At 38.9% G+C, this 18501-nt stretch overlaps 1 protein-coding gene across 3 annotated transcripts in view; it reads right to left on the bottom strand.

The window, feature by feature from the left end:
* Positions 1 to 4266: 4266 nt before the first annotated feature.
* SPOPL (speckle type BTB/POZ protein like) overlaps positions 4267 to 18501 on the bottom strand; it is a 60668-nt gene continuing 46433 nt past the window's right edge. For 2 of the 3 annotated variants that reach the window (XM_048870409.2, XM_048870408.2), the window contains 4 exons: positions 17278 to 17400; positions 10256 to 10398; positions 10101 to 10154; positions 4267 to 8584 (listed from right to left, as the gene is read on the bottom strand). In XM_048870409.2, the coding sequence (XP_048726366.1) occupies positions 8440 to 8584; positions 10101 to 10154; positions 10256 to 10398; positions 17278 to 17400 (465 nt within the window). In that variant the 3' untranslated portion in view covers positions 4267 to 8439. Of the gene's footprint in view, positions 8585 to 10100; positions 10155 to 10255; positions 10399 to 14740; positions 16102 to 17277; positions 17401 to 18501 lie in introns of those variants that run through there. The other variant, XM_048870412.2, reaches the window with a different exon arrangement.

Here is an 18501-nt window from a genome sequence, read left to right as displayed (position 1 = left end):
TCAGGCTTTTATTTTGTGTGCGAAGACATACAGACAACATAGCAGCATGAGATTAGCAACAATTAATGTACATCTTACTTTCTACAACGCATTGCATGGTGTGTCTGGAAACATCACTCAGGTCTTAAATTTGGTAGTGGTAGGGTGGTGGTGGCACAATGATGCTACAGACTAGTTCTTGTTGCGTGCTGTGGGCAGGCACTTAAATTGCATGCTTCAGTAGCAGGTAATTTGTTTTTGAATTTCAAGGTCCGATAAATATAACTGAACTGGGTTGGAAAATTATGTGCACCTAATACATATAAATTAACCTTAAAGCTTTCAGAGTTACCATTTTAAAAGTCAAAATGATTTACTTGGGAAAAAGGTCAAAATATCCTGGCTCCCAAAAACTTTTAGTTGTCAAGACATCTTAAACACACCAGTCTTCGCAAATACTTCTAAAATGTGCTCTTAGCTGTTATTAGTAATCAGTTAGCTACATGGAGTGATACGGTATTGCAAAAACATTTAGCAATGAAGTTACACAATATTCATATATGTAAATACACACAAGGAAAGAACTTCAAGTTCCAGGCCACAAGGTGCTGCATTGGGACATATGGGTGCTACTCCCAGTGCTGCCACCGACTTACTATGTGACCTTGGGAAAGTTTTTAGATATATCAGGATGAAAGGTTTTGCAAGGGAACTTGCACAGTATCTGTCTATCCCATTACAGTCTAGACAGAACTATCAACAATGTGTTTTTGTGAGCCTAAAAATTATTCAACAATTTAAATTTAAAAATAACTGAACAATGTCGTCATGTCAGACGGCAAAATAACTGAGAATTTTAAACTCATCTTACACTATAGTTACTCTTTGAAGAAGGACTAAAAATGGCCTAGGTCCATATTCTCCAGAGTTACATATTTGCTTAACTTTATGAACTGTGAGTAGTCATATTAACTTCCCTGGGGCTGCTCTTGGTGCATAAAGTTAAGCACGTGCATATGTTTTTGCAGGATCAAGGCCATAAAAACTGTGTGTGTCTTTCAAGGACTTCCACAAAATGTGGTTCTCTAACTGCTGGGACAGCAAATTAAAAGTCAAGCTGTTTTTTTGGCTTGTTCTTCATCACTAGTAATAAGTAAATTCTGTTAGAGCAATCTAACAATTTTGTTGATTCACAATGCATAACAGAATCCAGCTCCCACACTTGTATGAGTGTTGACTCTGCAGAGTCAGTAGAAAGAAAGAGTAGTAACATACTTAAACTGCCACTGACTTAATTGACTGCCACCATTCTGATCAGTTGGTGCCATATTACAATTCATAGTTTATTGCAATAAAAATTAGCTACATAAAAATAGTTTGTTTCACTGTGTTTCAAAAGTCTAGCCAGAATCCAAAACAAATACCAGTGTCAGGCCCCTATACCTTATTTTGGAATAGAATCTTTCAAAGCAAGTTAAATTCTCTTTACTCCACAGGATTTAGAATGTATTTTGAAGGATACTAACCTAATCTGTAGTGGAATACTTTAGTACTGACTCAAAACCAAAAAGCCTTTCTACTCTTTGTATAAAGTCTTGCCAAAACAGAAATTTTGCAGTCTTGTTTTTCCCTCCCAGGAGTTCCAAATTGCAAAGTCACTTATCTGTCATTTATAATATTTAAACAATGAAAAATTCAGTGGTACATTGTGCATTGGGTTGTCAACCCTCCAGGATTGTCCTGGAGTATCCAGGAATTAAAAATTAATCTTTAATTAAAGATTGTCATGTGAGAAAACCTCCAGAATATGTCCAACCAAAACTGGCAACCTTAATTGTGCATAACTGAAAACATGGCTTCACATAAACCTGTCAATTTAAAATATTGGATTGAGATAACTTGTTTGCCTGTAGTTGCAATGCCATCCCCTCTTTTCCAGAACACTCAGGAATATCGTCAGCAGAATCTGTCTTTTGTGGTAGCAGTAGAAAAGGAAGTCCCTTGCACAATAGATCTGAACTGCTTTATTCCATTTCTGTGCTTGTATTTCTTCCAGCTTTCTCTAGCAGAAGAATGAATCTTCAAAATAGATGATGCAACAATAAAATAAGCTACTCAGGGTAGACAGTGGAAAATTACAAAAGAGCCTACAGCAAGATAAGCAGTCTAAAAAAATCTGGTACAATTTGAGCAGTCTCCTCAATTCCTGTACGATCATAATTTTAAATATAAAGTCATTTCTGCATGATGCACAGTCAGTTTTATCTTTAATACAATCTGTTAGAAATAAACTCATCCAGTAATATTTGTATTGGAATTTAATTGTCCAATAACCTTGTGACATGCACTGCAAACAACTCCATCCTTTGTAATGGAAGTTCAGACTGACAGATAGAAAACCTCAAAATTAAATGTTTTCAATAAAGAGCATAACCGAGTGCACTGTATACTTGGTTTAAAATAAAGGCTACAATAAGTTACATTACAGTCTAAAAACAAATCAACATTTTAGATAGTTAAATTAAGCTTCTAAAACCAGTGTAGGTTATCATGGCTATTAAACAACTACAAGAGCAAGTTATAAAATCCAAGGGAGTAGCATCAAAATATACGTTGTATGAACTGCCACTTCCCATATCTAGCCAATTGTCTAGACTGTTGCACGCTTGGCATTCTGTGTAGTAGGGAAAGTGTCTTATTTCCATGACTTATCCTACCAGCCCCATCAAGATTTGCTACTCTATTTTTTCTCTGAAATTATAAAGTTGAAATAAACATGTTGAAACAAGTAAACTGTTCCCCAAAAGTTGCTGAAGACAATAAATGTTGCTAATGAGACTTGCACAGAGATAAGATCCTGTTATATCTTTACTGTAGAATATTTATGACCTAAAGTATTCGGTGAGGAAAAGCTTTCTTAGATGCCCATCAGTTTCCCAATATGAAAACAGGAAGTGACTCACTAGACTTTAGAACAAGAAGAAAACAATTTTGTCTCAATGCTAAATTTAAATCTAGTAAACTGCACAAAGCAAGGAATTATTGTGAGATGACAAAGTAAATGCCTCATCTCCACAGAAGGAAAGATGACTTATAAGGTGCTCCTTGATAAAAATACAGTACGTCTCAAGCAGGCAGAGTCAGACGACTTAACCAGAAGAAAGAGTTTTCTTTATCAACTAAAATGTACTGCCTAGTTAAAGAATTTTTTTGAAATGACCTGCATAGTATAAGCTAAATTTCATGGTACGTTTGTTTTCTGTGCCAGATCAATAAGGGTTGCTTTGAAGTTAACTGGATGGGGACATTGTTATTAACTGTTGGCATGGACCTCAGAAAGAAGGAAGTTAATTGAGCTCACTAGGTTGACTCCAGAGTGAGGTAACTGCTTAAGACCCTAGTCATAAGCAAAGTGGGTAAAAAGGGCATTCGGTGCTGACTGGTGTCAGGAAAACAGATGTATTTTAAGTTGCCTAGGCATTGCTACACAGGATCTTTCTTTTTGTTACACTGAAGATTACCTTTTGGTCCTTGTTAATTGATGTAGTAACTTAGCTCAATAGTGTCCATTTCTGAAAGTTTATCTTTAAAAAGTTTTATGTTTTCCTCCAGATCCAATGTGATTTATTTTCTTTAAATCAGCAATCCAAATAGTTGTATGCATTTTTGCAAATATTAAAAAAAACAAAACAGGATACAAAATATCTACAATACATTAAATAAACAAGCTATCAATACAGGTTAAACCCAAACATTTTCTTGAAACAAATATTAATGATGTCACCAGCACATCTGCCCCTCACATATCTATGTCCACTCATTAATTTTCTTAGGCTTTCAATGAGTCTCGTACTATTCTTTTAAGGTCTTGGTTCTGTGGTGGAAATGGAAGACACACAAGGGTATTTTATAGAGCCTCCACTACCCCCTCATTTTTAAACCAAAGGATTTTAGCTTGGATACCTCCCCCAATGATCACCACTTTGGAGGTATTGCATGGGGAGAAGTTGGTCTCTCAGGTAGGCAGGTATCAAAATATTTAGAGTTTTATAGGTCAAAACATTTAAACACCAGCCTGAAGACTAATCAAAAGCCAGTGAAGGTTGTGGAACAAGTTTGCAATATGCTCTCTACTGGAAAAGCCACCAACAACATTCTACACCATTTAAAATTTCTTAATTGTCTTATGTATATATGTCTATTAAAATACTCTTATCTCAAGAGAAGAAGCATAGGTAACTACAGTGAGTTCCAAATCCAAAAGAAAATACAACTTGCACAGAAGAATTCTGTATAAGTAACAACTTTATTGTAACTTGATGTGCTGAAATGCAAAAAATATTTTCAGCAACAAGATACAAAAAGTATTTCACCATTAACATCAGCTGATAAAAATGCTGGATGGTTTGATGCAAGTGTTCACATATCTGAATTCTCTTAATCATTTCCACTTCAAAACAGGTCTAAATCATTTCATTTGTTTCATTTCTAAAATAGGACTCATTTACGTTAAGCCCTCTTTTTTGAAGTCTCAAAAACCAGGATTAGCTAGGTTACAGAGAATGATGAAGTCTACCAATGCAGACACTTAAAAAAAATGAATTCCCCTTCCAAACTAAGTCCATTTACTGCAAACAAAAGCCAAGTTGCGAGACTAATTAAAATAAACTATAAACTACACACCTACCGTGAGATTAATGCCATTTGAGAGAAAAGTTAATAGTGAATTTTAGTGTAAATTAAAATTAAGAATATTTAATTTGGGCAAACTAGATTTTAACATTAGTTTTGATAGCCATTAGTTGTATCTCAGCTTGCACTCTAGTATCTTCTATAACAGTAGTCTTATTCCATGAGGGTGGATTATTCTATGAGGGTAGGTGGTACGTAAGCCTTACACTGTCCCTAAACACAGTGGTGAGTTTCACTCTAAATATTTAAATCACTATGAGAATCAAATACTTGAAGTGTAAGACCCAAATCACCCTAGATAACTTAAACCTTCCTTTGTGTTTGCAATTTCCACATTTAAGAAATCACAAACAAAACAAAACAAAAAAATCAGTCTGTAATCATACAACCAGTATTATATTTTTGCAGGAGACCATTATCTAATACACAAGTCTGTAAACCTTGTTAAAAGTTTTAATATTTATTATCCAGACAGTAATCTGAATTTAAGAACCAAATAAGAACCAAGCAAAACATGGTGGAGTTCAAATCAGTATTCCATAACTTGTATCTACCTCAACTCTAGTTATTTTTGTACCAAACAGCATTCTCCTTAAGAGCTTGTAAAATACCCTTTTAAAAGATTTAATATCCTATTAATCTTGTATTCATTGCAAAGGTATACTAGAAAAGGCACGCTGTGTTCATACTTCAGAATGCAGTAAATGGACTATAAAACAAGGATTTTTTTAAAACTTCATTCAAAACACCTCCCCAGAAAAGGTCCAAATGGAAAAATGATGTAATCAGCTCTACCATCATTCCAACAGTGAACTGAGTGCTTATTTTTAGAAAGTCATTTAAAAAAAAAAAAAAGCACCACACAAAATCGCAGATACACACACACACACACACGCAGGGTTCTCCCTAAAAAAGTTTGAAAGTGGTAGCTATTGTATATTTAAGAGATTAGTGTTAGAAAGCAAAAACAAGACACCGTTACACTTTGTGCTCCAAATCCTTTAAACAGACTAAATTTTCAGGATTTCTGTATACTGGCCCGGAAAAACTGTACTTTTATACTAGAGAGAGTTTTACATCTGCTGAACTTAAAACTGGTCATTGTGTTTTTAAAGGACACACTCTTGAGATGTGGGGAATAAAAACAAGGGGCTGAATCTAAAGGAGAAAATTGTTCTGACCAGCTATTTATTTGGGTGAGAACACTGCATGTCGTTCAACCAAGAATGAGAAGGTGAATAATTAGTGCACACTGAAGAATACAGCAATTGTTTTACCTTTTTCTTAAGAGCTGACAAACTTAAAATTATACATAATAAATCAAATACAAGCAGATCAATTGTTGTGATTTTCCATTACTGTACATGGTGTGCACTGCCTTACTGGAAAAATGGATATTTCTACAAATGTAGATATACTTACAGCACAGTGTTTGACATTTTTTGGTACAAAGTGTGCCATTAAGCTTTTTAAAAAAATCTTCAGAACAAAATCCTTAAGCTTCGCATTAGATAGCTGTATGTATGATAGCTGTATGTAATTTAGAACAAGCTGAACTGGACAATCATAATTACAGTATTAAATATTCAAGTCACTTTGTATATTAGAGCTGCAAGTTTCAACAGTGAGCTTGTTCATGATGAGTACGAATATATTAGTTCTAATTTGTAATACACACTGCAGCAAAAATGTCACTATTTTGGAGGGAACAAGGATCCTTATAAACCCTATTATGAAGAATGCTTACAAAATCTTAATTTAGATGAATATTTAAATAAAAAAAAGGTAAATTGCTCCATAAATAGAGTCAGGTAAGATGCCCCCTGTACCGTTCAGATACTTGTCTAAGAAGATTTTATATTTAAGCCACATTAAGATTTAGTTCAAACACAGTGTGTGCAAGCATTTGGAGGTTTGTTTTTTAAAAACTGGACTGGGCACTTATTTCTGCTTGGTCTATGCTAAAGGTTTACTTGGTAACAAAATATAAAAGCATATATACTTTACCCTCCTAAAACTTCATTAGCATTAATTCTGAGAAATCTTAAAGAACTTAGGAAGGAGATATCTTTTCAGAAGGTAAATCTTAAATTTCATTTTTCATGTAAGTCTATAGGCAAACTGAAGTCTTTATCTTAATATGTTTATAAATTACAGTGAGATCTCCTCTCATTTCCCACTGTTAAATGCAATCTTGCCAAACAAAAAATATAGCATATTACCACCCTTACAGTAAATTCAATGTTATAACTCAGGAAACATTTAGAATGTGCACTACTGCAGATTTCCCCCGCAATTGTAAACAAAGCTATCAAACACTGAAAAAGTTGGTATTAAAGCTAAAGTTCATATAATAAAGAACTGGCCCATGATAAGCACTTTACAAATGTTTCATCCTTTTCACATTATGCAGAATTTCAATACCATCCACAATGCTAGTACAACAACTGAAATGCTAGAAAAAGCAAGTCTATGCTTGCAAATACCATCTGACATTTCAGGTACCTATTCTTCCTACTATACGTTACTTCCACTGGTATGAATGGAAATTGTGCACACATGTTGAGTGGAGAACAGACCCTCTTCCAAAGTTTTGTTTCGTCATTCACATGCCTTTCTCAAAAATGTGAAAATATTCAACATAGAACATGAGAGCTTACAATAGTCACGTTCAATTAAGTCTTCAAAGACATGCTTTTCTTGTTCGTAATAAGAAAACTAAATCCCATGTGGCTGTGGGCATCTTAAAATGTATTTAAAAAGTTACGCCACAATTACCGGTACCTCATTAATTCATCAAAAGCAAAATATATATGTACCACACAACATACAAAAGTTACGCATTAAAAGTGCATAATCAGAATCCATTTGGCCCATTTCTTAAATTTACATTTGGTCATTCTATGCATCCTTTACTTTTCTATGTAACCATACATGTGGGATATAAATAATTTTTCTTCAAATACAATACTATTCTTTCTTCACAGAAAAATCTTTAACCTCTCACCCTATTCTCCATTAAATGTAAACTAGTGATGGACCATGAAGAAACACAGGCAAAAGGTTTATTATGTGTTTCTTTTTTAACGTTCGTTGGACAGCTTTGACATACACACAATAGGCATTACAAACTATATTGAAAATACATTTTTGGGCCAAACCATTGCATATTTGCCCCCACAATGAAAAATAAATTATGTTCAAAGCAGTATATTGCCATTAATAGCCTGTTGGCATCCTCTGAAAGTAAACTGGTTCTCCCTATGTATTGTACTTGGATTGGGGGCACATTATGTGCCTCCAGTTCAAGTCCTTTTAAAGAGAGTCTAGTTGAAACCTTCCAGTTAGCACAGAACCAAACTATAATCTTCATTTTTTTTTTTTTTTTTTGTTGAAAATAATGGAAGATCCCTTTCAAAAGTTAATCTTCAGTTATCAGCTTTACTGCATTATGGAGCTAGTGCAATCCTGCATAGCCTAGTCAGAAAGACAAGGCACAATAAAAAAAAAAATCAAGATACATTAGACTATATGGACTAGAGAGTCATTGAAGATAATTTAAGGCCTTTCAGTGAATTAGAGAGCAATCAGTCTAATTTAAAGCTGAGGATTAAACCATAAATTATCCAACTGAAAAGCAAACAATAGGCTTTTTCAGCTTCTGTTCTGTGGACAAGGATAACGAAAATTCTTGTTATGGTTTGTGAAAACACCTCTGGACATGGAGGAGTAGAGTCATTTCAGTTTCTCTAAAGTTCATGGAAGATTTCATGACTGCTTTAGTCGTTTGCGTGGAATGCCAAACTGTGGACACTGTGCAGATGCTAATGCTCGAAAGGCCTCTGCCACTAAGTGAGGATGAGAGTGGATCATGGACTTCCAGCCTGCTGTTTCCATTATGTCTGTTGCTTGGCTGAAAACAAAAGGTTTAAGAATAATCACAGTTAAAATTATTTATGTCCATATAATGCTGAATCCTCTAAAAGCTGAAGCCGGAAAATACCTAGAATGATTTGACATGTGGAATATTGTATTTGAGTATAGTTGTATGTTATTTGTAACCAACACTGTATTCACTTATACTTTAGTGAAACTACAGATTAACTGGAAGAAATATATTTAGCATTGTTCTGTAGCTGAAATTTTCCCCAGAGTGAAATGATCTATGCCATGCCTTCAGCCAAGACTATACACTAATTGTGTGGCAGTCTGTAAGAAGAGTATCAACATATTTTATATGCCAGTTATAAATCTTCACTACTGAGCTCACTGACACTGTGGCAGTACATGCTGTATCCTGGGAGACATATGGATATGAAAACCTTTTGTTGCATGTGAGTAAAGGAAAGGTACCCTAAGAAACTGTTCAGAAGTTCCAGCTCCCCTGTGCACACTTTGGGAGAACGCAAGAATTGTCATGCCAGGCCAACTCTCTCCTCAAGACGCACTTCAGTTACAACACTTACAGGAAAGCAGGCAACCATAGAGAGCTAGGTTGTACAACAGCAGAAGATAGCTGATTTTTAAATCTTTGTTTTTAAAAGTTAAAATGATTTGGAACAGTCAAACTATGTACCAGCTAACCTAGCTAACTGTGTGATCTTATCTATCTAGATTCTTATACGGATGCCCAGCACTGGAAATATGTTTGTCACCTTATTTCTACCTCCCCTTCCTGCTTGTCTCGCTTATTTGCTGCCTCTTCTTTCATATTAGAATGAGAACTCTGTCTGCCTGTGTATGTGCAGAGTGTCTAATACAAGAGAGTCCTGATCCTGGCTGGAGCCTTTGTACATTGTCATAATACAAAATAGTAGCCCCACGCCCCACATCTATGTTCCAGCCAGCCGTAGTTGCTCTCTGTTCCATCTGCTCTGGAGTAGGGCCTCTTACTTTGCTGCAGCCTTCATGGGCACAAAGAGAAACTTGGCAGGTTTATATATAAAGGGAGGAAAAGATGCATTTGCACAGTTTGCTGCTGCTCTCTCACTGCTCCCCGCAGCAGCAAACTGTACTGAAGTGAGTAAGTAAAAGCTAATGTTGGCTGCTGTTGTCATCTTCTGGCAGAGGACAGACTGGCTGCTGTTGTCATCTTCTGGCAGAGGACAGACTAGCCTCAGCTCTTCCCCTTTGTGGAAGGGAAAATAAAGTGGGGGAAGAACTGTGGGGAAGTATCTCCCAGAAAGCAAGGCTTCTGTTGCAGCAGCCTTACTTCACTTGCAATCAGCAATTGTCTCAATCATGAGAGAATGAAGGAGGCATTGACATTTACAAAGGATGCCTTCCACTGCTAAACAGACTATAACAGGTTTGTCTTTACTCCCATGGAAGTCAAAGCAGAGTGTTGCTCTCTTGTATTAGTGGGTAATTTGGGATATACTCTTGTGTAGGAAAAAGTAACTTTAAACTTTGTGAATCATTTTACTTACTTGCTATTCCAGTTTTTCCCATCTTTACACCCAAGTTGTCTAAGAACACTGCACCTATGACAGGGGAAGTTATACAAAAACATTTAGAAGGAAAGGATATTTAAGTACAGATATTTAAGGCATTATTTCAAGTGTAATAAAGGAACATTACTTGCCTGTTAATAAAATCTATTGCTTGTGCTTTCAACTGTTCTGCGCTGTGCAAATCTGCGAGGATAAGAATGTCAGCAACGTTTTCTACTGAGAGGTTACTACAGAGTGCCTCCTCACACATGACCTTCAGCCGTTCCAGTGCATACTAATGAAAGAAAAAACTATACTAATCATTCTTCACACTTATTCTTTCTGCTGTAATCTGTAAAGTACAACAAATCTAAAACACAATTTGCCCCACTCCTGTGACGTGCTTAGCACCATTCCTGATGATTGACTAGTGTTCCTCACAGGAGAGACTTATTAAAACTGCTACCTTAAAATTAATTTATTCCCCTCCTCCCCCTGCACTAACGAAGAAAAGCTGAAGAGAAGCCATAAATAATATTATTATTTAAATATTAGGATTATAGGAACTGCAATATCAGATCAGACCAATGGCTCAATAATCCAGTAAAATATTTCACAGTGTCCAGTCTCAGAAATTTCAGATAAAAGTGCAATAAGCCTCAGAGGAAAATTATATAAAATTCCACTGGAGGGGAAGGTTCTTCCTAACCCTTGCCAATGATTTGCTTATTCCCTAGCTAGAACATCCATAATTGCATTATTAGACATAACTCTTTTAAACTCCTCCTAACCTCTTATTGCCACAATATACCATTGAAGGTAAATTCCAAAGGTATACATGAGTCCCCAAAAAACCCTGGTCAGTTATAAATTTGTTGTATTTCATTATATATGTTCAATAATTCTTGTACAAAGAAAAAGGGTGAATAAGGAGTACCTAATTTCCCCATTGAAAGCTTTTTTTGTATACCTTTATAATATCACCCACTCTTTCAGGGAGAAACTGATAGGTACTATGTAAATAAAGTATCACAATCTGTCCTTAATTTAAAGAATCCCTAACTTGAGTCACATAATACAGCATTTTTTCCACGCCTCAAATCATTTAGTTTTCCCATCTCTGCACCTCTCATATATCTGCTATATTATTGAGATAGGGTGACCAGAAGTGAACCCAGCAATCTAGGTAAAGGTATGCTATTGATATGTAAAGGAATCATTTTGTGTATTCTCTTTTGTACAGTATACATCTTAACAGTTTACTTTTTGACCACTGCTGAACATTGAGCAGGTTTTCATTAAGCTGTACATAACACCACCCAGATCTTTTTTCTGTGTGGTTACTTACTTTAGAATCCATCATTTGTAAAAGTAATTCCAAAGTTTCCATGACAAATTTAGAAAGAATCGCTGCACAAAATAGCGAAGCTGCCACATATATTTGTTACTTTTTATTTGCATTTTATTTATATTAATATTTATCTGCACAAAGGAAAACTCTACCACTTTATTTTATTTTAGATGTATTGTTGTACTGTTTTCTAGGGTGCTTCTATTTGGATTATATAAGTAAAAGCCAGTTATGATAAAGCCATCCCTAGCAGACAAGACAGAAGTTTAATAGAGTTGCTTTTGTAACATTGCAGAACTACTTTTTCAGACTATTATTTTTCATTAATGAGAAAGGCAGAGCAAGCAGCCTTTGGCAGTTTCTAGTTATTACATTCTCTGTATTTAGCAATCATGCCTTGGATAAAAGTCTTCATTCACACAGAAACACTACTTCTCCAGTTCTCTCCACTCTTGAGTGCCTTTTACATCTGTCTCAGACTCAATGAGATCTTGAAGATGAGGCACTGTCAGAGAGAGGTATGAGGAGAGAACTAAACTACTGCATCATCAAAGCCTGGATAGCACTAATCCAATAGTTCAGAAGGAATAAAGTTTTTGACAAATTTAGCCACGAAGGGGCAAATCAGTGCTGTGTGTATGTTAAAGAAGGTGCTAGGGTTGATCATGGGAGCTACAAACCTTACTTCAGTACCAGAAAAATTACTTCAAAATATAATTTCAGGTTACTATAATAAACAAACCAGTACAGATTCCATAAAAAAAATCTGCTTCTCTAACCTAGTAGGAGTCTCTATGCAAAGTCAACTAAACAGTTGGAGAAGGACCTGGTAACACAGCTACACTATTGGGCATGATATCAGATAAAATGTAGACAAGTCTAAGGTAATGCACCTTGAAAGGAACAAAGTGAACAGTTCACATATGGCTGGCTTTTAAATTATTTATACCCACTTAGAAGAAGATAACTAAGCTCTGGTCTACACTACGGGGTTAGGTCGAATTTAGCCATGTTAGGTCGATTTTAAAATGAATGCGTCTACACAACCAACCCCGTTCCATCGACCCAAAGGGCTCTTAAAATCAACTTCTGTACTCCTCCCTGGCGAGAAGAGTAGAGCCAAAATCAACCTTGCTGGGTCAGATTTGGGGTAGTGCAGATGCAATTGGACAGTATTGGCCTCCGGAAGCTATCCCAGAGTGCTCCAATGTGACTGCTCTGGACAGCACTTTGAACTCCAATGCACTAGCCAGGTACAGAGTAAAAGACCCGGGAAATTTTGAATTTCATTTCCTATTTGGTCAGCATGGAGAGCTCAGCAGCACAGGTGACCATGCAGTCCCCCCAGAATCACAAATGAGCTTCAGCATGGACCGAAAGGGAGACACTGGTTCTGACTGCTGTATGGGGAGAAGAATCTGTGCAGGCCAAACTCCGATCAAAAAGGAGAAATGCTAATATATATGCCAAAATCGCACAGGGCATGGTGGAGAGAGGCTACAACAGGGACACACAGCAGTGCCGCGTGAAAGTTTAGGAGCTCAGGCAAGCCTACCAAAAGACAAAGGAGGCAAATGGTCGCTCCGGGTCAGAGCCACATACATGCCGCTTCTATGATCAGCTGCATGGCATTCTAGGAGGGAGAACCTAGCACTACCCCACCACTGTCCGTGGACACCTGCAAGGGGGGAGTCTCACACAACAGGGAGGAGGATTTTGTGGATGAGGAAGAGGAGAATGCGCAGCAGGCAAGTGGTGAATCCGTTCTCCCCGGCAGCCAGGACCTTTTCATCACCTGGAGCCAATACCCTCCCAAGGCGGGATCCCCGCCCAGAAGCCGGAGAAGGCAGCTCAGGTGAGTGCACATTTGTAACTTCAGTACAGGGTTTAAAAGCAATATGTTTGCTGTTTAATGTTTGATTTGCCCTGAAGAATTGGGATGCATTTGGGGCCAGTACAGCTACTGGAAAAGTCTGTTAACGTGTCTGGGGATGGAGCGGGAATCCTCCAGGGACATCTCCATGAAGCTCTCCTGGAGGTACTCTGAAAACCTTTGCAGAAGGTTTCCTGGGAGGACTGCTTTATTTCGTCCTCCACGGTAGGACACTTTACCACTCCAAGCCAGTAGCAAGTAGTCTGGAATCATTGCAGCACAAAGCATGGCAGCGAATGGTCCTGGGTTTTGGTCGCATTCAAGCGACATTCGGTCTTTATCTTTCTGTGTTAGCCTCGGGAGAGTGATATCATTCATGGTCACCTGGTTGAAATAGGGGAATTTTTGTAAGGGAACAATAAAAGGACCCCGTTGTTGCTGGGTTGTTTGCACTTGACTAAAAGGGATCATCCCAGAGAACAGCCATGTGGTGGGGTGGGGGGAGGTGTGTGCTGCACATCCACACAAAAACCGCAGCCCCTCCTTTTAAAATGTGAAACCCAACTGGCATTGCTTGCTATGGGAAAGGATGGTGCTGCAGTTTGAAACCATTCCCACGTTATGAAGACGGAAGAAGTCAACCCCGGGTACCAAAAGGCTTACCATGGCTGCCTGGAAACCGAATTCTGATGCCCAAACGTGTGTGATGTGTCACCACACCAGCAGGCGCTCAAATATAAAAGGCAAAATGTGACCTTATACCTAAAGCACATGTGCTGTGAATTGCTTGATTCACTGTGAAAGCGTCTCCCTTTTGTTCTCTGAAATGTATCTTAAATTTTACTCTCCCTTTTTATCTCCACTCCCCCCAGTGCAAATGTTTCTATGCTCCCCCTATCATCTGAGGTTATCGCAGATCAGAAGGCGAAAAAAAACGCACTTGTGATGACATGTTTTCCGAGCTCCTGCAGTCCTCCCGCACTGATAGGGCACAGCTTAATGCATGGAGGCATTCAGTGGCAGAGGCCAGGAAAGCATTAAGTGAGCACGATGAGCAGAGGCAGGAGGTGATGCTGAGGCTAATGGGGGGAAATGTCCGTTGGAGCTGCAGGAAAGCCAACAAGAGCACAGACCCCCCGTTGCATCCATTGTACAACTGCCTGCCCCTCTCCCCAAGTTCCATATCCTCCTCACCCAGACGCCCAAGAATGCCGGGGGGGGGGGAAGGGGGGAAGAGAGCTCTAGGCACCCAGCCACTCCATTCCACTCCAGAGGATGGCCCAAACAACAGAAGGCTGTCATTCAAACAGTTTTGATTTGTAGTGTGGCTACAGTAAGCAATGGGGCCTTGTCCTTCCCTCCTCCTGCACCCCACCCCACCCCACCCGGGCTACCTTGTCAGTTATCTCACTTTTTTAAAATTAATAAAGAAAGAAGGCATGGTTTCAAAACAGTAGTTACTTTATTTCCTTTGCCAGCTGTGATTGAAGGGGTGGGTGGGTGGTTGGCTTACAGGGAATTAAAATCAACAAAGGGGGTGGGTTTGCAGCAAGAAGAAACACACACACACACACACACACACCTGTCACACCGTAGCCTGGCCAGTCATGAAACTGGTTTTCAAAGCCTCTCTAATGCGCAGCATACCTAGCCATGCTCTTCTAATCACCCGAGTGTCTGGCTGCTCAGAATCAGCTGCCGGGCAATTTGCCTCAACCTCCCACCCCGCCATAAACGTCTCCCCCTTACTCTCACAGATATTATGGAGCACACAGCAAGTAGCAATAACAATGGGAATGCTGGTTGCGCTGAGGTTTAACCTAGTCAGCAAACAGCACCAGCGAGCTTTTAAATGTCCAAAGGCACATTTTACCACCGTTCTGCACGTGCTCAGACTGTAGTTGCACTGCTCCTTACTACTGTCCAGGCTGCCTGTGTACGGCTACATGAGACATGGGAGCAAGGGGTAAGCTGGGTCCCAAAGGGTAACTATTGGCATTTCAACATCCCCGACGGTAATTTTCTGGTCTGGGAAGTAAGCCCCTTCTTGCAACTGCTCGAACAGCCCCGAGTTCCTAAAGATGTGAGCGTCATGCACCTTTCCTGGCCATCCCACGTTGATGTTGGTGAAACGTCCCTTGTGATCCACCAGTGCTTGCAGCACCATTGAGAAGTACCCCTTGTGGTTTACGTACTGGTTGGCAAGGTGGTCCAGTGCCAAGATAGGGATGTGTGTTCCATCTATCGCCCCACCACAGTTAGGGAACCCCATTGCAGCAAAACCATCCAGTATGACCTGCGCATTTCCCAGAGTCACTACCCTTGATAGCAGAAGGTCAGTGATTGCACTGGCTACTTGGATCACAGCAGTCCCCACAGTAGACTTGCCCGCTCCAAATTGATTCCTGACTGATCGGTAGCAGTCAGGCGTTGCAAGCTTCCAAGAGCTATCGCTGCTCGCTTCTCAACAGTCAGGGCAGCTCTCATCTTGGTATTCCTACACTTCAGAGCGGGTGAAAGCAACTCACAAAGTTCAAGGAAAGTGGCCTTACGGATGCGAAATTTTCGGAGCCACTGTGAATCATCCCATACCTGCAACACTATGCAGTCCCCCCAGTCTATGCTTGTTTGCAGGACCCAGAATCGGGGTTCCACTGTAGCAACCAGCCGTACTGCCGCCATGATGTCCCAATTGCCGTAGCCCATGCTTCAGCAACGTCTGTGTCCATGTCCTCATCACAAGCATCGTCGTGCTGGCATCTCTTAGCCCAGTTCTGCACATACGTCAGGATAATGTGAACATTGTAAACACCTTGCGCAACAGCAGCGGTGAGCTGAGCAGGCTCCATGCCTGCCAAGGTATGGCGTCTGCACAGGTAACCCAGGAAAAAAGGTGCAAAACTATTGTCTGCTGTTGCTTTCATGGAGGGAGGGAGGAAGGAAGGAAAGAAGGGAGGGGCGACTGACGACATGTACCCAAAACCACCCTCGACAATGCTTTTGCCCCATCAGACATTGGGAGCTTAACCCAGAATTCCAATGGGCAGCGGAGACTGCGGGAATTGTGGGATAGCTACCCACAGTGCACTGCTCCATAAGTCAATGCTAGCCACGGTATTGAGGACACACTCCGCTGACTTAATGCGCTTAGTGGGGACATACACAATTGACTGTGTAAAATCGATTTCTAAAAACTGACTTCTATAAAATCAACCTAATTTCGTAGTGTAGACATACCCTTAGACTTCATAGTGGACAGCTAGATGAAATTTCAGCTCAATGTGCAACAGCAGTGGAAAGAGCAAAAGATATTACATTTGTACAGTATTTTTAAAAGATTTTGGAATAGTATGTTAAAATATGAAATGGAATTAGATCACCTTGAATACTGTGTTGTTGTTGTTGAAGTCCCCCTTTTCAAGAAGGGCAGAACAGAAGGAGGAACATTTCAGAGGAACAGTGAAAGTATTTAAAGGGTAGGCTTAAAGGGTAAATATTTAAAGGCAAGAATTAGGTACAAGAACAGATTTGAACTAGGGTACTGAGGAGACAGAAAGATGACAAAGTTATAGAAGTAGTAATGGTTTAGAGAAGGCAGTCATTAAAGCCCTGTTATTTATCCTGTCTCATAATACAAAGATCAAGAACACACTTTTGTCATTTCTGATCTTCTAAAGGATATTTAATGCTCCTCCAATTTCTTCGGAAAAATCTTGGTAGTACATACTCCCAGCAGCCATGGAAAGTTTTATATTTTTCTAATCTTCCCACCATTTAAAAAAAAAAAAAAATCTTTCTCCCTCCAAGCCACTCCATTTCTTATATCTGTTGGTGCATCTGTTTATTTTTCTTCGACATCAATTGTGTATTTAAACAACTGAAAATATATGTTTTTAGAACAGGGATTTCTAAAACAACAATTCTGAGGACTTTAAGAGCTAATTACTTACTTTGTCTGCAGCTGCCAACAAGTTGTCAGCCATTTTGTCAAGGTTTGGCGCTTTCCCTGTGTAAATGAATCTCATCATTTCTTTAAAAACCTCAGGGTCTACATCATTTATTTCTACACGATTCTATTGAATGAAAACAAAAAAAGGAAAACCATAACATCTATAAATTTTGGAGTAAAAATTTAAGATCACCTGGTTTGCTTATTACAAGTTTTTATTTCATATCCATCATATAGAACCTTACAAGGTTAAGTTGGCACTTCTAGATTCAACTATAGACCTAGAGTCAAGCTCCTCCTTTGCCAGCAGCTTTACAAGTTAGTCAGACGGACATCATAGCTCCTTTTAGACATGGCTGGATTTGTATGGAATCTGCAGTGCAAAAGTATATACAGAGAATCCTAAATATGGTCTATGGAATTTTTAAAAATACATCCTGGCCAGGATTTAAATCCATCAACATTTCTTTGAACAGAAGAGACTAAGTACTGGAGAGAGCAAAAAGTTAGCCAGCAGCAAACAAGAGAGTTAGCTTTAATTTGCTCAGTTTAATAGGGCCAATTTGTTCTGAAAGTGATTCTCAAAGGAGGTCCGGCAAAGACTGTATTTGTACCTCACCTGAATCCTACAGTTTAGGACTCTCCATTAAGAAACGCCTGGCCCTGGTCTTTGCAAGTTAGAACCTGAATTTCACCAGCATCCCTAAATACAGCTGTTGCAGTAGGATAGCGTGTTGAGACACAGGCTGTAAAAAGACAAGGACCAGGATCTTGAAATGCATACAGAATTGGAAGGCCATTATGCATTTTGAAGTAGCTGTAGTTTTTAGTACAGGGTCCTCCTCACCTATGGGATTCACTTACAAGAGGAAACATCATTGTACCCATCATTGGACTCCAACTGAGAACCTTCAGTGAAAATGAGAACTGTCCACTAAAAATCCTTTGGGATCTACCCAAGAGCAAAGTGTGAATCCACATTAATGAAATTCCACCTACTGCTGCTGCTGCACCAGGCAAGCTCTTAGCAGCACACTGTTAAGAACAGAGTTAATATATACACATATGTTTGAGCTCTGCATAGCCCTATAATCACAGACTCATGTTCACCAAGGCTCAATGGGACAAAATTCTTTTGCAAGCAATCCTAATATTGCCATAGAATTTAACTTGTATCTTCATGAAATGGACTTGATGTTCCATTTCTCACTCTCCAAACACACCC

Source organism: Caretta caretta, chromosome 11 (genome assembly GCF_965140235.1).
Source record: "Caretta caretta isolate rCarCar2 chromosome 11, rCarCar1.hap1, whole genome shotgun sequence".
Taxonomy (NCBI): Eukaryota; Metazoa; Chordata; order Testudines; family Cheloniidae; genus Caretta; species Caretta caretta.
This window is presented reverse-complemented; position numbering and strand designations above follow the sequence as displayed.